Source organism: Glossina fuscipes, unplaced genomic scaffold (assembly GCF_014805625.2).
Source record: "Glossina fuscipes isolate IAEA_lab_2018 unplaced genomic scaffold, Yale_Gfus_2 28, whole genome shotgun sequence".
NCBI lineage: Eukaryota > Metazoa > Arthropoda > Insecta > Diptera > Glossinidae > Glossina > Glossina fuscipes.
The window spans coordinates 12,868,886-12,888,324 of NW_023998423.1; the positions used below are offsets into that span (position 1 = coordinate 12,868,886).

At 34.4% G+C, this 19,439-nt stretch overlaps 1 protein-coding gene across 3 annotated transcripts in view; it reads right to left on the reverse strand.

Annotated features, from left to right (window-relative positions):
* The window catches only part of LOC119636831 (protein CBFA2T2), a 72,032-nt gene extending 63,220 nt beyond the window's left edge, over positions 1–8,812 (reverse strand). For all 3 annotated transcript variants that reach the window (XR_005247186.1, XM_038032506.1, XM_038032507.1), the window contains exon 1: positions 8,247–8,812. Coding sequence is in view for 1 of the 3 variants with exons in the window: in XM_038032507.1 (XP_037888435.1) it covers positions 8,247–8,249 (3 nt within the window). In the remaining 2 variants the exon portion in view is untranslated. The remainder of the gene's footprint in view (positions 1–8,246) is intronic.
* Positions 8,813–19,439: the final 10,627 nt, after the last annotated feature.

Sequence of the window (19,439 nt, forward strand, 5' to 3'; positions counted from 1 at the left end):
TGAAGTCTTCGTCGAAGATTTTTCTATTTTTCCACTCGTTTAGTGACAGTTTTCCCCTGACCGGTTTTTACTGTATCACGTCTACCAATCTCGCTGGTCTTTTGATCCACGTGATTTATAAAATATTATTGTAATAGTTAATAACTAACGTAGGTTCGCTTCATTTCCTATCAGTAGCCAGCGAAATTTTTTCTGCGAGTGAATAGCACAATTTCCATATATCAGAAATCGTATGTTTTCTCAAGCAAACGTAACCTGTATTGCTGTTATTATGTTTCTTGCTTCAAAGTAGCAGATATCTAATTAAAGCTTGGCGGTCTCAAACTGTAAATAGTTGGTGGCACACATAAGCATTATATTGCTTTTCTTATATCCTTCAAATCCCGGAGATTGGGTAAGAGTGCAAGTAATTTTTATTAATTTATACCATAGTTAAAACTTACATTTCTTTGTCTACACTTTTTAATGCTTTTATGACATTTAACTATGTTTTGCCGGTCTGCCGTTAGGCAACTCTAAATGCGATATCAGATGCAGAAAAATTCATTTCGTAAGATTTCTTTTTATACCCTACACAGCTTTTGATTCAAGGCTATAATGAGTTTTCGCGCGATGCATGCCACACCCAAAAGACGCTAAGATCGAGTCACTTTTTTTTTACACCGATCGATTCAGCATCACTTTCTGTACCGATCTAAAATTTTCTGTCTCTCTTGTTTTGTTTTACGTCGAACCTAGAGATCATAATCCTTAAGATATTTCGATGAAATTCGGTAAATGGGAAGTGTTTTGATCCAAGGATGAACATTATTAAAAATCGGTTCGGGCGGAACCAATTTTTCGACCACTTCCCAGATAACGACTTATTTTGAAAAGTCATTATGTGAGTAATAATATTAAGCAAAATGGCACAGAGCATCTAATGGTGAATCCCGTGGCATAAGATAATGCTTTTAGTTCTTTTCTTTTAGTCAATTATAGACAAAATATTAAAAGGCAGAATAAAAGTAAGAGTCAAGTAAGAGTTAGTCATATTTTTTTTGTCGCTCCTTTATAATAGGTGATGCTTACGTTTCTTATTGAGATGAGTTGATCGCCTTACAATATACTTATTTGTGCTTTGTTTGCTTATTTACGTAAGGTGTTGAAAAAACAAAAACAAAAAAACCGTTGCCGTTTAAAATTTTATGTGATTTGCCGATTTATACTACGTTTATAGGATAAATATGTTTATGTAAACCTTGTAGGTGAGATTTCGTATATGTTTTTGACAACAAGACTCACAAATTAAAAACAGAAGATACAACAAAATAATAACAACATCATCATCAATAATAACAACTGCTAAAATAATATGAGAAAAAGAAGAAAAAAAACAATGTGGAACAATACGCTGAAAGGATAAACATTGAAGCAATGAGAACAACAGAAATAAACGTAAAATGATTATAAATACAATAATAACAGAACGCAGCACATGTGGATGAAATAAAACCACCGTGAAAATGTTATATATATATATATATATATATGTATAGGGAAATGCGTGTGCTCGAGTTGCCAGACAACAACTGTCAAATTCCATTGGTAATGCTGGTCAAACACAATGCAAACGCATACTTTGATATACGTATGTGCACACACACAGATATACAATCGCACGTGCACATATCAACAACAACAACAACAACAACAGCAACGACAATGGCAACGACAATTAATACAAACGCACATATCGGCATGTGTTGAATGCATACACCGCTTCGCTGCCGTAAGTGACGCTTTATTGCACAGATGATGATTATTGTCACCATTAGTTGCAATGCCAGAAATCGCACAGCTTAACTATCAATAGTTCCGGTTCCGGCTTTTTGTCTGCTCTCGTCATTTTCGGCTCTTTTGTTACTCTGCCAATAATGTTCAGCCTGGCAAACATTAACATCAGCAGCAATAGCAATCATAACTGGCAAGCAGTCTGGCAATGAGAGGTCCTCTGTCTGAGTCTGTGTTCGCAATGCTTTACTTATGTGCGTCTTTATACTGCTTCCAACGGCAGTAGCTGCCTCTTACTGGCGTAAATTGGATAAAATTAAGCAATAAACAATCAAAAAGTGTGTGATCTAAAACACATACACACACACACACACACACACATGTGTGTAATGAACGTAACTGATTCATTGTTGCAGTCGTGAACAGAAACGTCTGTTAATAATTACGTAAATATTTATACATATCAGGCAACAGTCGTAAAAAATTGTTCAGAAAGAAATGTTTTCTGGCTTTTAACTAATTTGCGAAAAAAACATATGTCTGCATTTATGTTTGTTTTTTGTTTTTTGTTTTTTTTTTATTGTACTTTTTTTAGACTTTTTTTTTTTTCTTCTGTTTTTTTTACATTTACTACGAACGTACTGCGCATATGTCTGGCAGACTAATTTCGGCCCTTTTCCGTTTAAAAACAATTTATCATCAATTAATTGTCCAATTGCTCATCTGCCTGATAAAAATATTCGTCGGTTAAAACATATGTATGTACGTATCAAGGCAAGCGTGATAACATATGCGTTCAGTGTTATTTGACACCTGCGTAAATAATTTTTATTACGGAATGAGAAGACGTATCGGATGCCTACGCGTGATGTAAAAAATTAAAAACATTCATAAATTATTAGGGTTCATATATGACGCGAGAACTTTAATCCAAACTCTGACCGGCGAATACTTTTCGAGATATCGATCATTTGATGCGAGATATTTGAATTGAAATATTCGTACAATTGCACAGAGCTTAGATAGAGCTCATCATACTATCACCAGGTCTGCAACGTAATGAAACAGTAGGGCTTCCTGTAGGGCTTGGAAGCCTTAAGACGAAGAAAAGATCTTCTTGTATTTATGTGTGTAATAAGAAATGTATTCAAAATAACTATGGTAAGGCAAGACCAACCTTTAAATACCCTTTCAACTTAGCTATAAAAAATTACAGGTTTTTACTTGACATATCAAATGTTACACCTTGTTAGCAAGTTGAGATTGGCCTTCCATGAGAACAATACTGCACGGAAAGTAAAGTGATATGTAGTCCTTATCGAGCACAGTACATTTATATTTCAAATAGTACTGCGGGCGGTGCATTGGCAACCAGTCTTTACACTGATCACATTTAAGTTGTAGTTTTCGTCAAAAGTGTATATGAAACGGGCTTCGCAAAATTGTCCCATCCCAAGCGCTGCTTTTTTACCAATACATAGCGTTAGAACGAGATTTCCTCCAAAAATCGTCGGATTCAATTTGTGTTTTCCATAGGATACTTTTTTAAAAAGGGTGCCATATTTCATCAAAATATCGTGAAATTCTCCCCTCTTCTATATATTTCTTCTTCGATCTATTTTTTTTTTTTTTTTTTTTTTTTTTTGATTTATGGAACTATTGAAGTAACTGAAAAGCAAGGAAATGCAAAGTTAAATCTTTAGTTTGATGATTTGCAAGATAAGCTTCTTAGTGTTGCGATACAATTTTTCATAACTCGGCCATTGGACAAGTGCTGAACTATGAATCCTCATTTATTGATCGATTATAAATTTTCCTCAATGATTGCCTAGCCTCCTTGCCTTTTTAAATAAATTTGAAATGTAGTGTTTAGTGTCGGCCATAACATCTGTGTCTAGAGATAGCCTGTAAACAACTGTACATATCACTAAATGAGATCCACAACTTTTGTGGCTGTCTATCATTTTTTCTTTCTTAACAATCGATGCCATCTGCCCGAAAGTGTGTGCCCGTATTAGTGTGTATTGGTCTGATCAGTAGCAGCAACAGAGGGCTATATTTAACTTTAACCATGCAGCCTCGCATTGCTATTATCGATCGATCAAACTTTTTGAGATTGCCAATGGTTTTAAGAGACGACCATAATTATTTAATACATCGATCAATAATTCCCGGGATTAAGTAATAAGAAAAGTCTTTTTCTACTCGCTAGTTTCCTTATCGACACGACTTCCTTCATTGCTTCTATAACTTCAACGCCCTTTTACGAAACGTCAACACCTTCAAGACCAAGAAATAGGTTCAGAAATAGGAACAGATCCTATCATTCAACTCCGATCATTTTCTTTGCGGCGCTCTCTTGAGATTGGCAAGTAGTACTACAAGAGAGCAACTATCAGTATCTCATTATACATCTCATTATACATCATCGATGCTCGCACACGACGTCGGTTACAATCAGCCAACGATCGATAGGTTGTTGCTCTCAACGCGGGCAAATTGCCATAACGCTTCACGCCGACTTTGAAGAGTGTTTCCCAATGTTCAACGCAAGAAGTTCGCATTTTTCATTCTTTTGAACGCAACAGACGTCACTTCACTTATTTAAATGATCGAAATTTCACAAAATGCCAATAGAATTCGCTTGACGTTCAACGTATTTTGTTAACGACAACATCTATTTTGCCGGGAATTGTTAACCGATGTGTTATATTATATAGGTCGGCAGCATTTTTCAAATGTTTTTCTTCCTCTTTTTGCAAAGCGCAAACCTTGCAAATTTACTGACGCGGTTGTGTGTGCTTTTACTATCTTGAAATATTTTCATAATAAAATTTGCATAAAGACAAAATGTAAGTTAAATTTATTAATAAATAGCAAATGCTAAAATCGGGAAAAAAAAATCTGCTTGCATCTGGTTTTTCATTGCTGTTATTTGTCTTGTTGTTTAATATACATTCACTCTCAGTACCGTTTAAACAAATGTCAAAAATTATACACATACGCATATACATGCGCACATATATTTATAAAAAAAGAAAAAAAGAAAAAAAAAACACAAACCAGATTTCATATTTTACACATTGGATACATTAACAATAACAACAACAACAACCGAAATAACAATTTTTGTGGGGCGATTGTTTGCAGATGTTTATTTTTATTTTTTATTTATTTTTTTGTAAAATAAAAAAAAAATAAAAAAAATGCTCTCCAATGTGTCAAATTAAACGATAGAAAACATTTACGCATTCTCATGTACATCGTGAACACATATATATTCAGATTTTTATAATATGTACTCATTTTAAACACCAAGCGAAATATTTATTTTAACATGAAAATTCCACTTAAAAAAAAAATATATATATATATATTTTTTATTATATAGAGCCAGCCAATACATCAACATATATGTGTGTATGTATGTATATTTGTGTATATGAATATTACATAAATCTTTCGTTTTAAGAATAATATCATCATCGACTAATATCCACTACCACATTCTTTTGCTTCGAGTTATTAATCCTTTGGTATCATAGGGATAAAAAATTGCTCCTATTGCCATGAAAAGCCCTGAAAACTTGTTTAAAGCTATGAAAAAGCAAACTTCTCGAAATGTATATATATATACTACGTCGTGAAGTCTAAATTTATTGTTTTTTAGATTTGGATCCGCCTGAGTAGCCGAAGGGGAGGAATCTCGACTAGCAAGTCAATGGTCGTGGGTTCGAATCTCAAGTGCGGTAGAGTTTTTAATAAAAGCCGATAGCCTTAGATGCTAGTGCTTTTAAGAGTTTAGTCTTAGAATTTATTTCTCTGGCGAAATTAATAATAATAATAATAATAATAGATTTGGAAATAATGTATGTATAATGTTAGGAGACATTATTACATGAACCTTATCTTATTCATCTCTAAAATCAATGCTATAACATTCAGTTTAATCCGTGCATTTGTCTATTGTTTTGCGCATTTATTCACTGCATCGATTCAATTCTATATAGATCAAGTTTTGAAATGAAAATCAATTCTTTTTATTCCTATTTTTCGATGATTATTTACAAATCGGCTCCGCCTAAATGGCCGAAGGCGAGGAATCTCGACTAGCAACTCAATGGTCGAAGATTCGAATCTCAAATGCGATAGAGTTTTTAATAAAAGCCGATAGATAGCCTTAGATGCTAGGGCTTTAAGAGTTTAGTCTTAAAATTTATTTCTCTGGCGAAATTAATAATAATAATAATAATACTAATAATACAAATCGGAGGGTTAGTCGGCGAATATTACGGATATATCGTGCAACATAAAGGAATCGGACATATGCAGAAAGTCAGTTGCATGTTACATATTGTTGTTTCATTTACATAGTAGCAAATTTTACATAACACTAAGTGTAATAAATATTCACGATTGCTCTTAAGACACATTTTATTAAGGATTGAATGTATTCGATTGGTTTATTAAAGTGTAAAACACCGAAACTCAGCTAAAATTTACTTATGCTACTGCTAATCGTGAAAATGTAACAAGGAAGAGCGGAGTGTTTTTTAGAGACCTTCTGGAAGTCTTTAAGGTTCTCTAATTTTTGCTTAAAAAAAAAGTACGATTCAAGGGAAAATGTGCAAAGTTATAGTGTTCATAAATAATATTATTGGTTTATCATTTTGCGGTAGATGAGAGCAATGGGTCATATGACCGCAAAGTTTTAAATATTGTTTGTCGTTTCATATAAGACAGAGGAGGGAAGGAATACATGAAATACTCAAGCTAATAAATAAATGGATAAAGTCATTTTAAAGAGATTTGATTTCTTATTCGAAAATACTGAATGGAAAGATTAAAGCAGTTATGTGAAATTACCCTTTAATCAATCTTGTGATCACTTACCACGTATTCACTCATTCGCAGTAAAAGCAATCTTCTTGATTTATTATATTTATTGTGCAAATGTTTACGGTACGTTTTGAATATTTTTTTATAGGGCTTCTGATTGACAAAACAAATTTTTACTCATAAAATAGCAAATAAGAAAATTGTAGTCCGCTGTGGCCGAATCTTTTATACGCGATCATCATATTTTAAAGAAACAAACTAAGACAAAATGAATTAATCATCAATATTATATATAACGTTGGGTGGATGTGACCGACTTATGGTACAGGGCCTGGAGAATATATGCCTTAATTATCATTATATCGATTGTAATTAATTAGTAATAAGCAAAGCCGCCTTTTCGCCTTTGCAAATCTTAAGCGAAGAGAATGCTTATCGCAGGCATTACACAAGCGAACATGACTTAATCGAATCAGAAATGGATAGTAATCAACATAATATATATTTTGTAGCTTCAATGGAACTTGGTTTTGCATATCGATAGAATGAATATCATCCTTAGCTGGTGAAAACAAATGTATATGTATATGTATATGCGTATATCTATATCCATATCCGCATGAGTAGTAGTCGTGCAAACGAAGGGTCGCGACTAACAACTCTATAATCCCAAGTCTAAATCCCAAGAGCGGTAGAGTTTTCAACGCAGGCTGGGTTATGATCTAAGTTATCCGGCAGGCTTTAAATCTACACTTTGTAAATTTATTAACAAAATATAAAGACAAGTAAGTATATATATCCCGACATATTTCAATCTATCCTAGCATTTTGAAATGCTGAAACTGCTCTATCTGATGTTCAGAAAAATTTAAAACATTATTTGAGAACAGCAATGAAAACTTTACATGCCAAAGACCCTAGAAAAGGCGAAAATTTCAAGCGGCCCATTGTTTTTTTTCGACGGACTGTCCATTGTATGGAATAATTTGCTTGGTCTTACCAAGTTTCAAAAATTTTCTTTGTTAATCATGTACTAATTAGGCTTGAGACTATTCATTAAAACAAGCTAAAAAAAAAGGCAATAGATTTTATTAACACTGATACTCAGTGAGGAATCATGAAAGGCTTTATCGCAAGTAAAACGTATTGTTAATAACAAAGATTTCTGAATAAAACTCAAGACTTTCCTTGCAAGTCTTGGATGTGAAGACCTCAATGCTACAAAAGAATTGATGAAATTAGTTACTCTTAGTTAGTAAACGGTTACAATAAATAAGTGCCTGCAGTAGCCAGAAGTAAAGCCAGGAGATTAAGTAAAGGAAAGCAAATGACAAAATTTGGTTTCCCTACTAGCACGTGCTCTCATAGTTGCCAGGCCAAGAGCTAGAAGCATTTATTTTGTCAGCTTTTGCTTGACTCTATCTAAGATTACTTCCGTAGAAGGTGGTTTAGAAATTTTTTTGAAATACGAGAGATTAGGGCTGCATATCTCTGAAGACGCAATTTTTTTTACCCCACATATAATATATCTTTTCTCTTTATATCGTGTGTTTGTGTAGAAGTATATGTGCATATGGAAGAGTCAACTAAAAAGTCTATTTAACTTTTGAATTATTATTTACTTTTGTACTTACCATAGCTATCGAACTTTTGTTGTATGTTGTTTGCCTTAAATCTATTTTAGATCGTAATATTTATTTTATTTATCTTTGAAACTTGTTTCTTTTGATAAGCACCACCAAAACTCGGTCCACGAATAAATTAACATAATAGAATAGATTGCAAAACAAATCGCCAGATAATTGGAAAAATTTTGCACAATTATATATATATGTATATATATAATGCGACCTTTTTTACAGTATTTTTAATACCACATCAATGCTATCGTCCGTTACTCCGCTTGACTACTTCAGTTTCTTTTTCACTTTTCAACTGAGTTGAACATTATTATTGACATTATTTATTTATTTATTTATTTATTTATTTTTTACAGTTTGATTCCGAACATTAGAGCACTTTTAGCAAAAGGTAGCAGCAGCACGTGTTGTATTAGGACAAGAGCAACCTTGAATTTTCTCTTCAGACAAGTAGACGCACTTAAGTAAAGTGAAATTGCGGCAAACTGGTTTTTCATTTTCTCATCATTTTCTTTTACTTGCTTTGTTATTGTTATAATAGACTGTTTGTTTTTTTTTTTTTTTTTTTTTTTTTTTCTATATATGTATCATTTTCAAATATTATTCGCACAATCGTTCACAGGAAGCTTTTCTTTTTTTTTCTTTTTTTTTTTAATGTTTTAATTTATTTTTGTTTATTTATCTCTTCTTTTATTGCTTTTCTTCATTTTTTTCTTCAAGTCAAAGGCACGAACCACACAACCAGCCATGTGGACGTTTGCAAAGCAACTGAAACAACTGAATTTTATCCAGTGGAATTTCTTGAACTCATACGATACGTACGTTATGAATGTGAATGCATATATAGTATGCAAAAATTGTTGTTTACCTCACGGTACATACACGATACACATAAAAACCGAAATTGTTTCGTAAAACCGACCTACCCTCTAACAATCACCACCGCCACCAACCGCTCCAGATCACTGCTATATGAAGTGCGCTTTCTACTGTTTTGTTTGTTATAAAATGAACGCACGAAGAGAGTGATAGTTCATAGTTCAGAAACCGAACACATAATCTAACAAAAACTTCAACAAGAGCAACGTTTTGTTGTTATTCGGTCCTTATATATATATATATATATATATATATATATTTAATTTGTATTATTAGCTTTCCGTCAAGACGTGTTGCTGTTACAACAGCCAGTTGTTATATGCGAATTGCTAGCAGCAGACAATTCAAAACAAACGTAATTGCTTGATAACTCTCTGCCATCATCAATGTTATTTGCGGTCTCTTTCAAGATGAGATGCTCTTTGCCGACCTCTCTCGCAATAGCGTTTGCGCTGTATTACTGCAATATGCTGTAAAGGTAAAAAGAAAACAGCTGTTTTTTTTCTTTTCTTTTCTTTCTCTTTGGTATACATTCGGTGACACAAACGCTTCTTCCGTTCTACGAACGTTTGAGATGATGGTGTTGGTGTTATGGTGGTGGTGGTTTATCAACTTTTTGATAAATGCCTGTGGAACACTTTACGAAACTAAGACATTTTTCTCGCATTCCTTTCATAGCATTCTTTGCTCCTGCTACAAAACGCAGAATTGTAACACGTGCAAATTGTGTATATGTGTCCCCGCGTGCACACAAGTATGCAACATCAAACATTTGTTCTTTTCCGTTTATCCGGCAGCAGCAGCAACAGCAACAGAAACGGCATAAGAAAAAAAGAAACGGCAACAGCAACAGCAGCGGCATCAGCAGCCACGCAAATGCTTCTTGTCCTTTGCATATTGCTTACATCGTATTCTTTTTGCGTAGTATGTATGTATGTATATTGATCGGATAGCCTTTAGGTTTTTCCAATGTTCGAATATATATTTTTAACAGCCGGCGTTTTTTTTTTTTTTTAATATTTTTTTTGTGTTCTTCAATTTTGCATTTTTTTTTTTTTTTTTTTTTTTTCTTTTTTTCTCATTTTCTACAACAGTCTTGCTTTCGATTGCATTTTTGGTATATATGAGTTGAATTAAATTCAGCTGATTTTCTTGGTTGGTTGTTGCTGCATTACTGTTTGACTTGCATTGTTCAAGCATCAGCTGCTGTAGCTATTTAAAAGATGTCGCGACCCTGGACTCAAAACTGCTATTTCTCATCGCATCCGTGTGTTTGTGTAATGTTGTTTTTATAGAACACCTTGTGGTTATAATTATTTTATTAAATGCCATACAACCAATTGACAGATGTATTAGTTTAAATATAATTTTTTTTTTTGTTCCATTGTTTTGTTTTGTTTTTTCTCTTTTTCTCTTTTTAATTTTTTTTTTTTTTTTTTTTTACTAATAGATGTTAATTTGCTGTAAACGCCTTGTATGCAGATACTATATATTGAAATAATTTTTAAATTTTTTTGCGTTGATCTTTTATTGATACGGGTCCAAAAAAATATATAATAATTACTGTCAAGGTAAACAAATTGTTGTAAATAATTACTTAAACACCTGATATATTATAAAATAACTTTCTAAAGTACAAGTCCTACTACGAGGCAGATTGAGAATATATTTTTTATTTTCGTATTCTTTATTACATAATCAATCATTCGATACTGTTCTCATTCGGAGGAAAATTATTATATTCAGTAATAAAACTTTTAATCAAAATGTCTTCTTCAACCGCACAAATCAAGAGATATTTTAAGACGAAAGAACTATAACAGATAAATCAATTTATTCGATAACATCTTTTATATCACTACGTTAATCTGTTAATCTACATATGATGTGTAGGGTGTGCAAACATTTTAATAGCAATAAATTTAGATTTGACTTTAAACTAAATGCTTAATGAATAGTGTAAAGAGGTTGGATTTCCTCCCTAACGAAGGCATTTAGATGACATTGTGAAGAAAAGCCTTAAGAATTTTTATCACGTTTGTGCTTAAAAACTCCTTTCGTCTTTTTGACTCAACCACGCTGTCAGTATGCACCAGTGGTTTAAATAAATTTATAATCAGCTTCTGAATCGATACAAGCTTTTATGTCCGTCTGTCCGTCTTGTTTTTAATGCCACGTATTAACAAAACACGGGACGGACAAAGGCTGAGAAAAAAAAAAAGGAAGACCATTATGCAAAGACGAAATAGGAAGCAAGGAAGAAATGGGAAAGTAATAGTGAAAGACTTGGCTTTAAACTCGTCTGCCCGCTGTTGCTATGTAATATCAATATTAGGTACTAATCGTCAACTTTGCTGGAGAGAGAAGAACCTGCATTGCATTTGGTTTGGATTTTAACTCAACTTTTAGAAAGTGACGCAAATAAATCTCTACGCAATAAACTTAGCATTTCTAGTAGTTCTACTTATTCTATATTTAATTCGTAAAACTAATAGTTATTGCTTTCCCTGAGAAATTCGTACACTCTTCGACTTATTGTATTAAGTTTTTTTTAGATTCACTTACGAAACCCCATTTTAATGCCGCAGAATGCAATCGTTAATGTTTGGTGATCGAAATTTGTCCAGAGTACTGCTCTGACATACAAACTAACTTTATTAAATATCGTACCACATTAGTTCATTTTTCGGAACATTTCTCATATAAGGATTCTCATGAAAAGGATGCTTTATGTATATATATAGCAAAAATTCGAACGAATGTAATGCAATATAGGTAATGTATAGACAAGTAATATTTTAAATTTTATTGTTTCATAGGCATTATCTTATCGGAAGATTCCTTTTCATAATGTCATCTGAAAGAAGGCTATACGTGTAGGGTTTCTTTAGGCGTTTAGGCATTAGCTCCTTATATATATACAGTGGCATGTGTCCACAATATGGAATTATGTTTTTGACATAACCTTACATGTAAAATGCAATTCGAGTAATCATTTGCGAAAGATTATGAATGAAAGTTAAAAACTTACGTGTTTTCCTCATGCATTAAATGTCAAGTTAACTAACATGGGGACAACTACGAGACACACCTGCAATGAAACCGGATCTGCTTTCAAATGAAGAAATTTTAATAATTTCGCCTAAACCGTTGTTTCTCCGATTAACGCTAAGAGAGCAACCAGTTCAACAAATATTTATTAAAAGGTCTAACTAACTAATATAATGCAACAACAACACAGTTCAATTAATAAGATTTCTCAAAATGCTTTTTTAATAATTGTTACAATTTGACTTTAGTGTTCCTGCTTATGCCTTAAATTATGTTTTTTTTCTTTTCCGTCTTACTTTACGTGCAGTCAGCAGTTATAGCGAAAATGTTCGGTTGCTTGACTGGGTGCTGAGTATGATAGTCACAGGCAACAGCAAATACTAACAAAAATAACAGCTGAAAAGCAGAATCTAAACAGTTGTGCGGACAATTTATTTTTTATACGTGTGTTACACAACTGAACGTTTTCCCTTTTTTGCCTTTTTTTTTTTTTTATTCATTTCTAAAACACTACCTCTATGTATATTTAAATGTTTTTATAGAAAGCTGTCATTGGCATGGATTGTGCTCCATACTGGAGGAGTATGCTTTCTCTAACTATCAATGTTGTTACTTCTCTTCCCCCTCCAACCCCCCCAACCCCATTTCCCACCCTTTTTGTTGTTACTGCGGGCAAATCTCACCTAATGTTGTTTTTCATCATTTGCCGTCTGATGCTGCTGCATGCCTGACTGCCTTGGTCTGTATATTTCTCTTACCATTTTGCTGCCTGCTGTGGATGTGTAATATCTTTGTATTTCGACTTTTTACTGTGGTTATATGTATGAGTTTGTTTTTTACGTGCGTTTCGTATAAATTCATTTTTATGCGTTTACGTGTGTGCGTAAGTGTATTTTGCTGAGAGTTGTTAAAGTCAAGTACAAAAACGTGCAGTTGTGCCAACAAAGTTCAATTCATTTAAAATCGTAGCTTTATTCGGGCTGTGTAAAGTGTTAATATATGCATGTGTGTGTATGTTTTGCATGTATGCATACATGCGCATGTACGCATGTGTTTGTTAGTTTTGCTATTTGCCATAATTTGCTACTACGAAATTTTTTTCCATTACACAGTTGGCAGCACATTTTAAGCCTGCAAGTGCTGATGCTAGTAATTATGGATTTTCTTTTAAAAATTTTTATCACTCTTGCAAAATTTTAGAAAAAAAAAAAAATGTATTTTCTAAAGCAAATTTAAATTATAAACGAATGCCTTTTCTTCAACTTGTTTCTGTTCTTGTTTTTCATCGTTTCTCGCCAACTTTATGTTTTTTTTTTTTTTTCTTTTCACCTTTGCTGGACTTTTCTTTTTTCATTAGTTTTTTCTCGTCTCGCTAGTCTCTTATTGCCAAAATTTGTTATTGTCTTGCTAGTTTTGTCACTTCTTCCCACTAATTACTTGCTGTCTTCCCCGCGTGTTCGGTTCGCGATTATCTCTTCTTCTTGCTAGCTTTTTCTATATAATAACTGCTTGTCATTGATCTATTGGTCTGTCACTAGTCTGTTTCTTTTTCGCTGGACTTTCTTGTGGCTAGCCTTTCGGGTAGCTAGTCTTCTCGCCAGTATTTCTTGTCGCTAATCCCTCTGACCGCTAAACTTTCTCGTCGCTGCTATTTCTTCTTACCAGTTTTACGAGCCGCTAGTCTTTCTTGCCGCTAGTGTTGCTTGTCGCTAGTATTTCTTGTCGCCAGTCGTCCTAGCTATTATCTAGCTGTTCTCGCGTTGCTTGTCCCCAGTATTTTTTATCGCTAGTCTTTTTGTCCGCTAGTCTTTCTGGTCGCTTGTATTTGTCGCCAGTATATCTTATCGCAAGTTTTGTCGCTAGTATTCCTTGTCCCTAGTCTTTCCGGTCACTAGTTTTGTCGGTAGTATTGCTTGTGACTAGTATTTCTTGTCGCCAGTCGTTCTAGCTGTTATCTAGCTGTTCTGGTCGCTAGTTTTGGCGCTAGCGTTGCTTGGCCCCAGTATTTTTGTTGCTAGTCTTTCTGGTCGCTTGGATTTGTCGCCAGTATATCTCATCGCAAGTTTTGTCGCTAGTGTTCCTTGTCACTAGCATGGCTTGTCCCTAGTCTTTCCGGTCACTAGTTTTGTCGGTAGTATTGCTTGTCACTAGTATTTCGTGTCGCCAGTCTTGCTGGCAGTTAGTCTTTTTGCTCGCCAGTCTTTCTTGCCACTAATCATTTTCGTCTTGTCGTTGGGTGCCCTTGTTTTCTGTCACCGGTTTTTTTTTTTGTCAATTCTTTTCCCATTAACCCTTTCTTTGTCTTCTACTAGTATGTTGTCTCTTTCTGGCGCTGCTCGCTTTCCTTTGCCCGATTTTTGCCATCTCATCCCACCGATCGTTTGTCTTTCGTCATGTCTTCTCGCCAGTCTCTTCTCTGTTCAAAAATGTTACAATGCAAAACAAAGAGAATGTTTAATATGCTTGAACGGTGCGCACTGATTGTAAAAGAAAGTTCTGTGTTACTAAAATTAAAAAGCATTTAAAAAATAAAAGGACATAGGAAAACTGTGTAAGAGTGTCAAAAGCAACAAAAACAATATTCAAGCTAATTTATGTTCTTTACAAATGGAAGAATAACAAAAAAAAAAAAAAAAAAAAAAGAAAAAAAAAAAAAAAAAAACAAAAACAAGGACCCCAAGGAGACCAACACAACAGAATGTGACAGGCACTCATTATCAGCAACAGCTTGACTACAAACGAAATATTTAAATTGATTTTAGTTGTTATTCTGTTAGGCTCTGTATTGTGCAGTGCTGTTGATGTCGTTTGCTTTTTGTTGGCAAAAACAGTTGGTGAGCCCAGGGAAATAAATGGCGAGTTGGTTGGAATGGAATGAAACAATATCCGCAACAGCAGCAACAGCAAGCAAAGCTTTATAATTAAGCACAACAACATTATAACACACAGCAACAACTGAGAGTAGTAGTGTTATCAATCGTGGTGTATGACGCGTCTTGTTCTTAATGCTTCGTTAAATTTTCAAGCACAACAATAACATCATTGCAATCATCATTCTCTTTAGCTAGTTAACAGACCAACAACAACAATAAAGGCAGATAGCAGTATCAACAAATACTACAAAAACTACAATGTTTATTGTGTATGTGTATCGACATCAACAGCTGTCATTGCTTTTGACAACATAGCACAATGACATCGCCAACATTTCCCTCATATATACACACACACACACATACACTTGCACACATATACAAATTAAAAATTTTCATTTAATTAGCCGCATCCTCATTTTCGCTCCATTATACATACCATGTTCGCTATACACACACACGCACATATATATATATATATATATATATATATGTATGCATATATATAGATGCATTATCCATTAATGCGTATGTTGCTGTATGTGCTGTATTAACAACTGGATTAACAAACAGAATTGGCGGTATCAGCATTAATGAAATGATATAGAAATGTTAACGAAAATCTATTTTCGCTACGAATGATGTTCCTTTTAGATAAGCGACGTGATTTCCTCTCTATTCATTGTTGTCATCGTCAGAGTTTTAATCTCTTTGTTACTTTGTTCTTCGTAAGAAATTCAAGTTTGTCCTAATAATTTATCGCAAGTTCGTTTGCTCATACATATGAAAGGAAAATTTCTATATGCTGGAACATTTCAAAGAAGCCAACGTATCCTGAGCGGTTGTATCTCACTACTAAAGAGCAATTTCACGGGAAATTTTCACGGGATATATTCATGACCTGCAGTCTTACGAAGAATTACAAAATGTATTCTCTTTGTCATCGTGTTCGCAACGCTTGAAGAGAAAGTTGGTCGCATAGAGGGGGTGGGAAAAAGTATATATATTTTATTGAAACCGTTTGGTACTCTTGGGCTTTTTGTTCTACATCTACATTAATTTAAAGTTCAGAGCAACTATTTACCAAAGCCATTTAAATTAAAACAGTAAGGAGAGCGAAACTAACGAACAAGCATTTACGCTTAAACATTTCCTGCGGCCGACCGTAATAAAGTTTATATTGACAATGTGACGCATCTGTAGTGTGAAACGATGGGTGGCAAAATTTGTCCGTAAAGCGTATATACAATTCTTCTCCATTTTTGGTTACGCAAATTACTCGCTCATATCTTTGTACCGATATAATCAAGTCAAATAAATGTATAATTAATGTATGAAATCTTTAAGCCCAGTATTGGTTTATATATATATGTATAACATAGCAAATATGTTGCCTTTTTCAAATACGATCTGATGATTACAATATTTCTATAGTTTGTGCAGCAAAATGCATCTTCACGAAAATCTAGCTTTAAGGACAGATTTGTAGCATGGGTTTAACGTGGGTTCCTGCCATGATGGCTTAACCCCACGGTGGCCCAAGCCACTTACAAGCGTAATATGGGCCACCTGGCGAGTTAGACAATCCCCACAGAGTAGAGGTCAAAGCAGCACCAGTGTCCAGAACAGGTTATTGCGTGTGGATCAATAAACCCCACTCTGGTCAGTGGTGAGGCCTAGCTGCACTCGATCGGTCCACTTTGGCTTGGAACTGCTAATCACAACCATCACGAGTACTCCCCGAAGGGCCGCACCCAGCAGTCAGGGCTCACAAATTGATCAACTCACAAGAATTCAAAAAGAGGAAAGAAAAATGCGCCTTAAGGGCAAGCATATGAAAACTTCCCGGCCAAGCATCCTTGCAACCGTTTCGTCCTGATAGGTGACAAGAAAGTCTTATAGTTCGTAGCCATCAGTGGCCCTTTTATTAGAAGCACTGGATCTGGAGTCGTTTCAATTGCAATTTTTCACTTTGCTAACTTCCTATCGTAAATAAGTTTGTTTCAGTGATGGGGATGTTCGTCTTAGGGGAAGTCATAAACACTTGCGTATTTTATCTTTGCCATAATATCGCCTGCAACTCCAAAAACCAAACAACTTTGTTTCTTAGCAACATGCTTAGCTTATGCTTGTGCATAAAAAATATAAATTTTTTAGTGAGCCCTGGGCTTGGCTTTTGCTTTTTGACTGTTTCGCAGAACAATTGCACTCTGGAGCAACTGACTTTATTTGGGTAAATACGCATTTCGTAGCTTTAAATATCGAATGATATTCAACTTGATGTATTTACCGTTCGATGGTACAAAGTTTCGTTTGAAAAGCGAATGCTTTAATAGCTTGCCATTTCGATTACCGAGGCTCTGTCATCTGTTTTCGACATTTTGCGACCTATTTAATTTGCTTCAGTCAATGTGGCGCCAACATCATTAAGAAGAACTGGGCTGCAAATATTTTTTTCTTTTTTGTTCCATCTTTTAACGGAATACTGTTGTTGGTGGGATATCAATGAAAATGTCGAATGCCTGCAAGTGATACAGTGAAACAGGCATAGAGTTGTAATTTTATTTTCTAAGTAAACCGAGAAGAGGAAAAAAAAAAAACGAAGCATTTGAACAGCACTGACTGACTGCTAAGCAAACGTAACCTTGCTTTCAATTAACGAAAAGCAATACTTACGATATGTCTTCTGCAATTAGCATTCTTCTGATAATGAGCTTCAATAATGGATATGATTACAAAAGAACGGAGGAAGGTGCCAGCTGTTCAAGCTGTTAAGAAAACTGTTTTACCATAACCTTTTAAAAGTGATATTAACAGGTTTTACTTTTGAGTTTTTACAAAATTCTCCAAATGTTTTACGAGACGTTCGCAGTCAGTTGAAAGGTTTTTTTTTTTTTTTTGTTTTTTTTTTTTAATACTAAACCATTTAAAGGCCGCACTATGTTAAGCGATTGACAAATGAGGCAGCAACGTCAGCAGGTGGCCTATGGCTAAAGCTAGCAAGCACACAGGCAAGCAGGCGGCGAACTTTATTCTCCGTTAAGAATTGTCATAAAATTGTCTAAAAAGGTGCCGGTGCAACATGCGCTGTGAACAATCTCAATCATTAGCAATACGAATAAGAGAAGTTGTTGCGTTGACATAGCGTATTAAAATATTTACTAAAGGATATAAATGGTGACAAGAATTTTTAAAAAGATGCCTTACTTCTGTAATTTGCAAAGGTTAATCAATACGTAATGTTTACCTTGTGCGTATAGGCGGATGAGTATGTGTAATCAACTGTTTCGTTTTTGCTTTTTATGCGGACGATTAATTGTCATATCAGTGTTTCGTACGAAAATAACTTTCAACAGCAATTTTGCAACCAATACGGCTGTTGCTAGGTACTGGTTGGTCTTAGGTAATATGGTAATAGCTCGGTCAATAATTCCCGAGACAAATTGAGACTTTCCTGCAAAGCAGTCTCGTTTCTCATTTCGAATGAGCGAAGGCTGCGCAATGACTCCCTTCGTCGGCTTGTTACTCGGCGCCTATGTTCCACAGTAAGTAAGTAGAGTATCACCGAATTCGAAGGCAGCTTGGTCATGACGAAATGTTCGTGTCAAATAGAGAGAACACAGTGACTTTTGAAATCTTTCAGACGTCAAAGCTAACTTTTATAAATTTCACTTTGCGATTTTTTATCTTATCTGGTTAACCATTTAGTTAAGTCGCGCATTGCGTGTCCGCATTATCCGGGCGTATCTCATTTAAAAATCAATAATCCATCGGGAAGTTGTCTGTGTCCTCTGAGGGATAAAGAAGGTGTTTCGTCCAACTCTTTTTTGCAGCTATGGTCGAGTTCGAAAGGTATTTTTTTTTTTTTTACAAACAAAAACAGCGCCACGTAGACCTTAATCTCAGAGTCATGTAAGTTTGACAGGCTTCGTTCTAAAAATGGCATTTTTTAAAATTAATAAATTTTTTTTTTTTTTTTTAAATCCCGGAATTTATTAACCAACGTATCATTCATGTATGTATTTCGTTTGCTCCCCAATAAGTTGTTATAGCTGTTGTTTTCATTGTGGTTTTTTGTTATTACCATTGCTTCAGGTGTATACTGCTATTGCTTATACGACATTTTCGACAAAATACTGAAAACAAATCACTTTTCAAATGTTACGTTATGTTAGTAGTATTCCGTATGTGCACATGTGTGCCCATGTTCGACCAAGTGTATTGCAGTTGACATTGATTACTTTTGTTATGGTAGTAGTATGGAATTTTGAAAAATGTTGCCAAAAGCTGCATACACTGATTGCAATATGTTTATACTTAAGTCTACCATAAATTGCATGCGTATGTATATGCATACGTTCGCATGCGGTAGTGAATGGTGTTT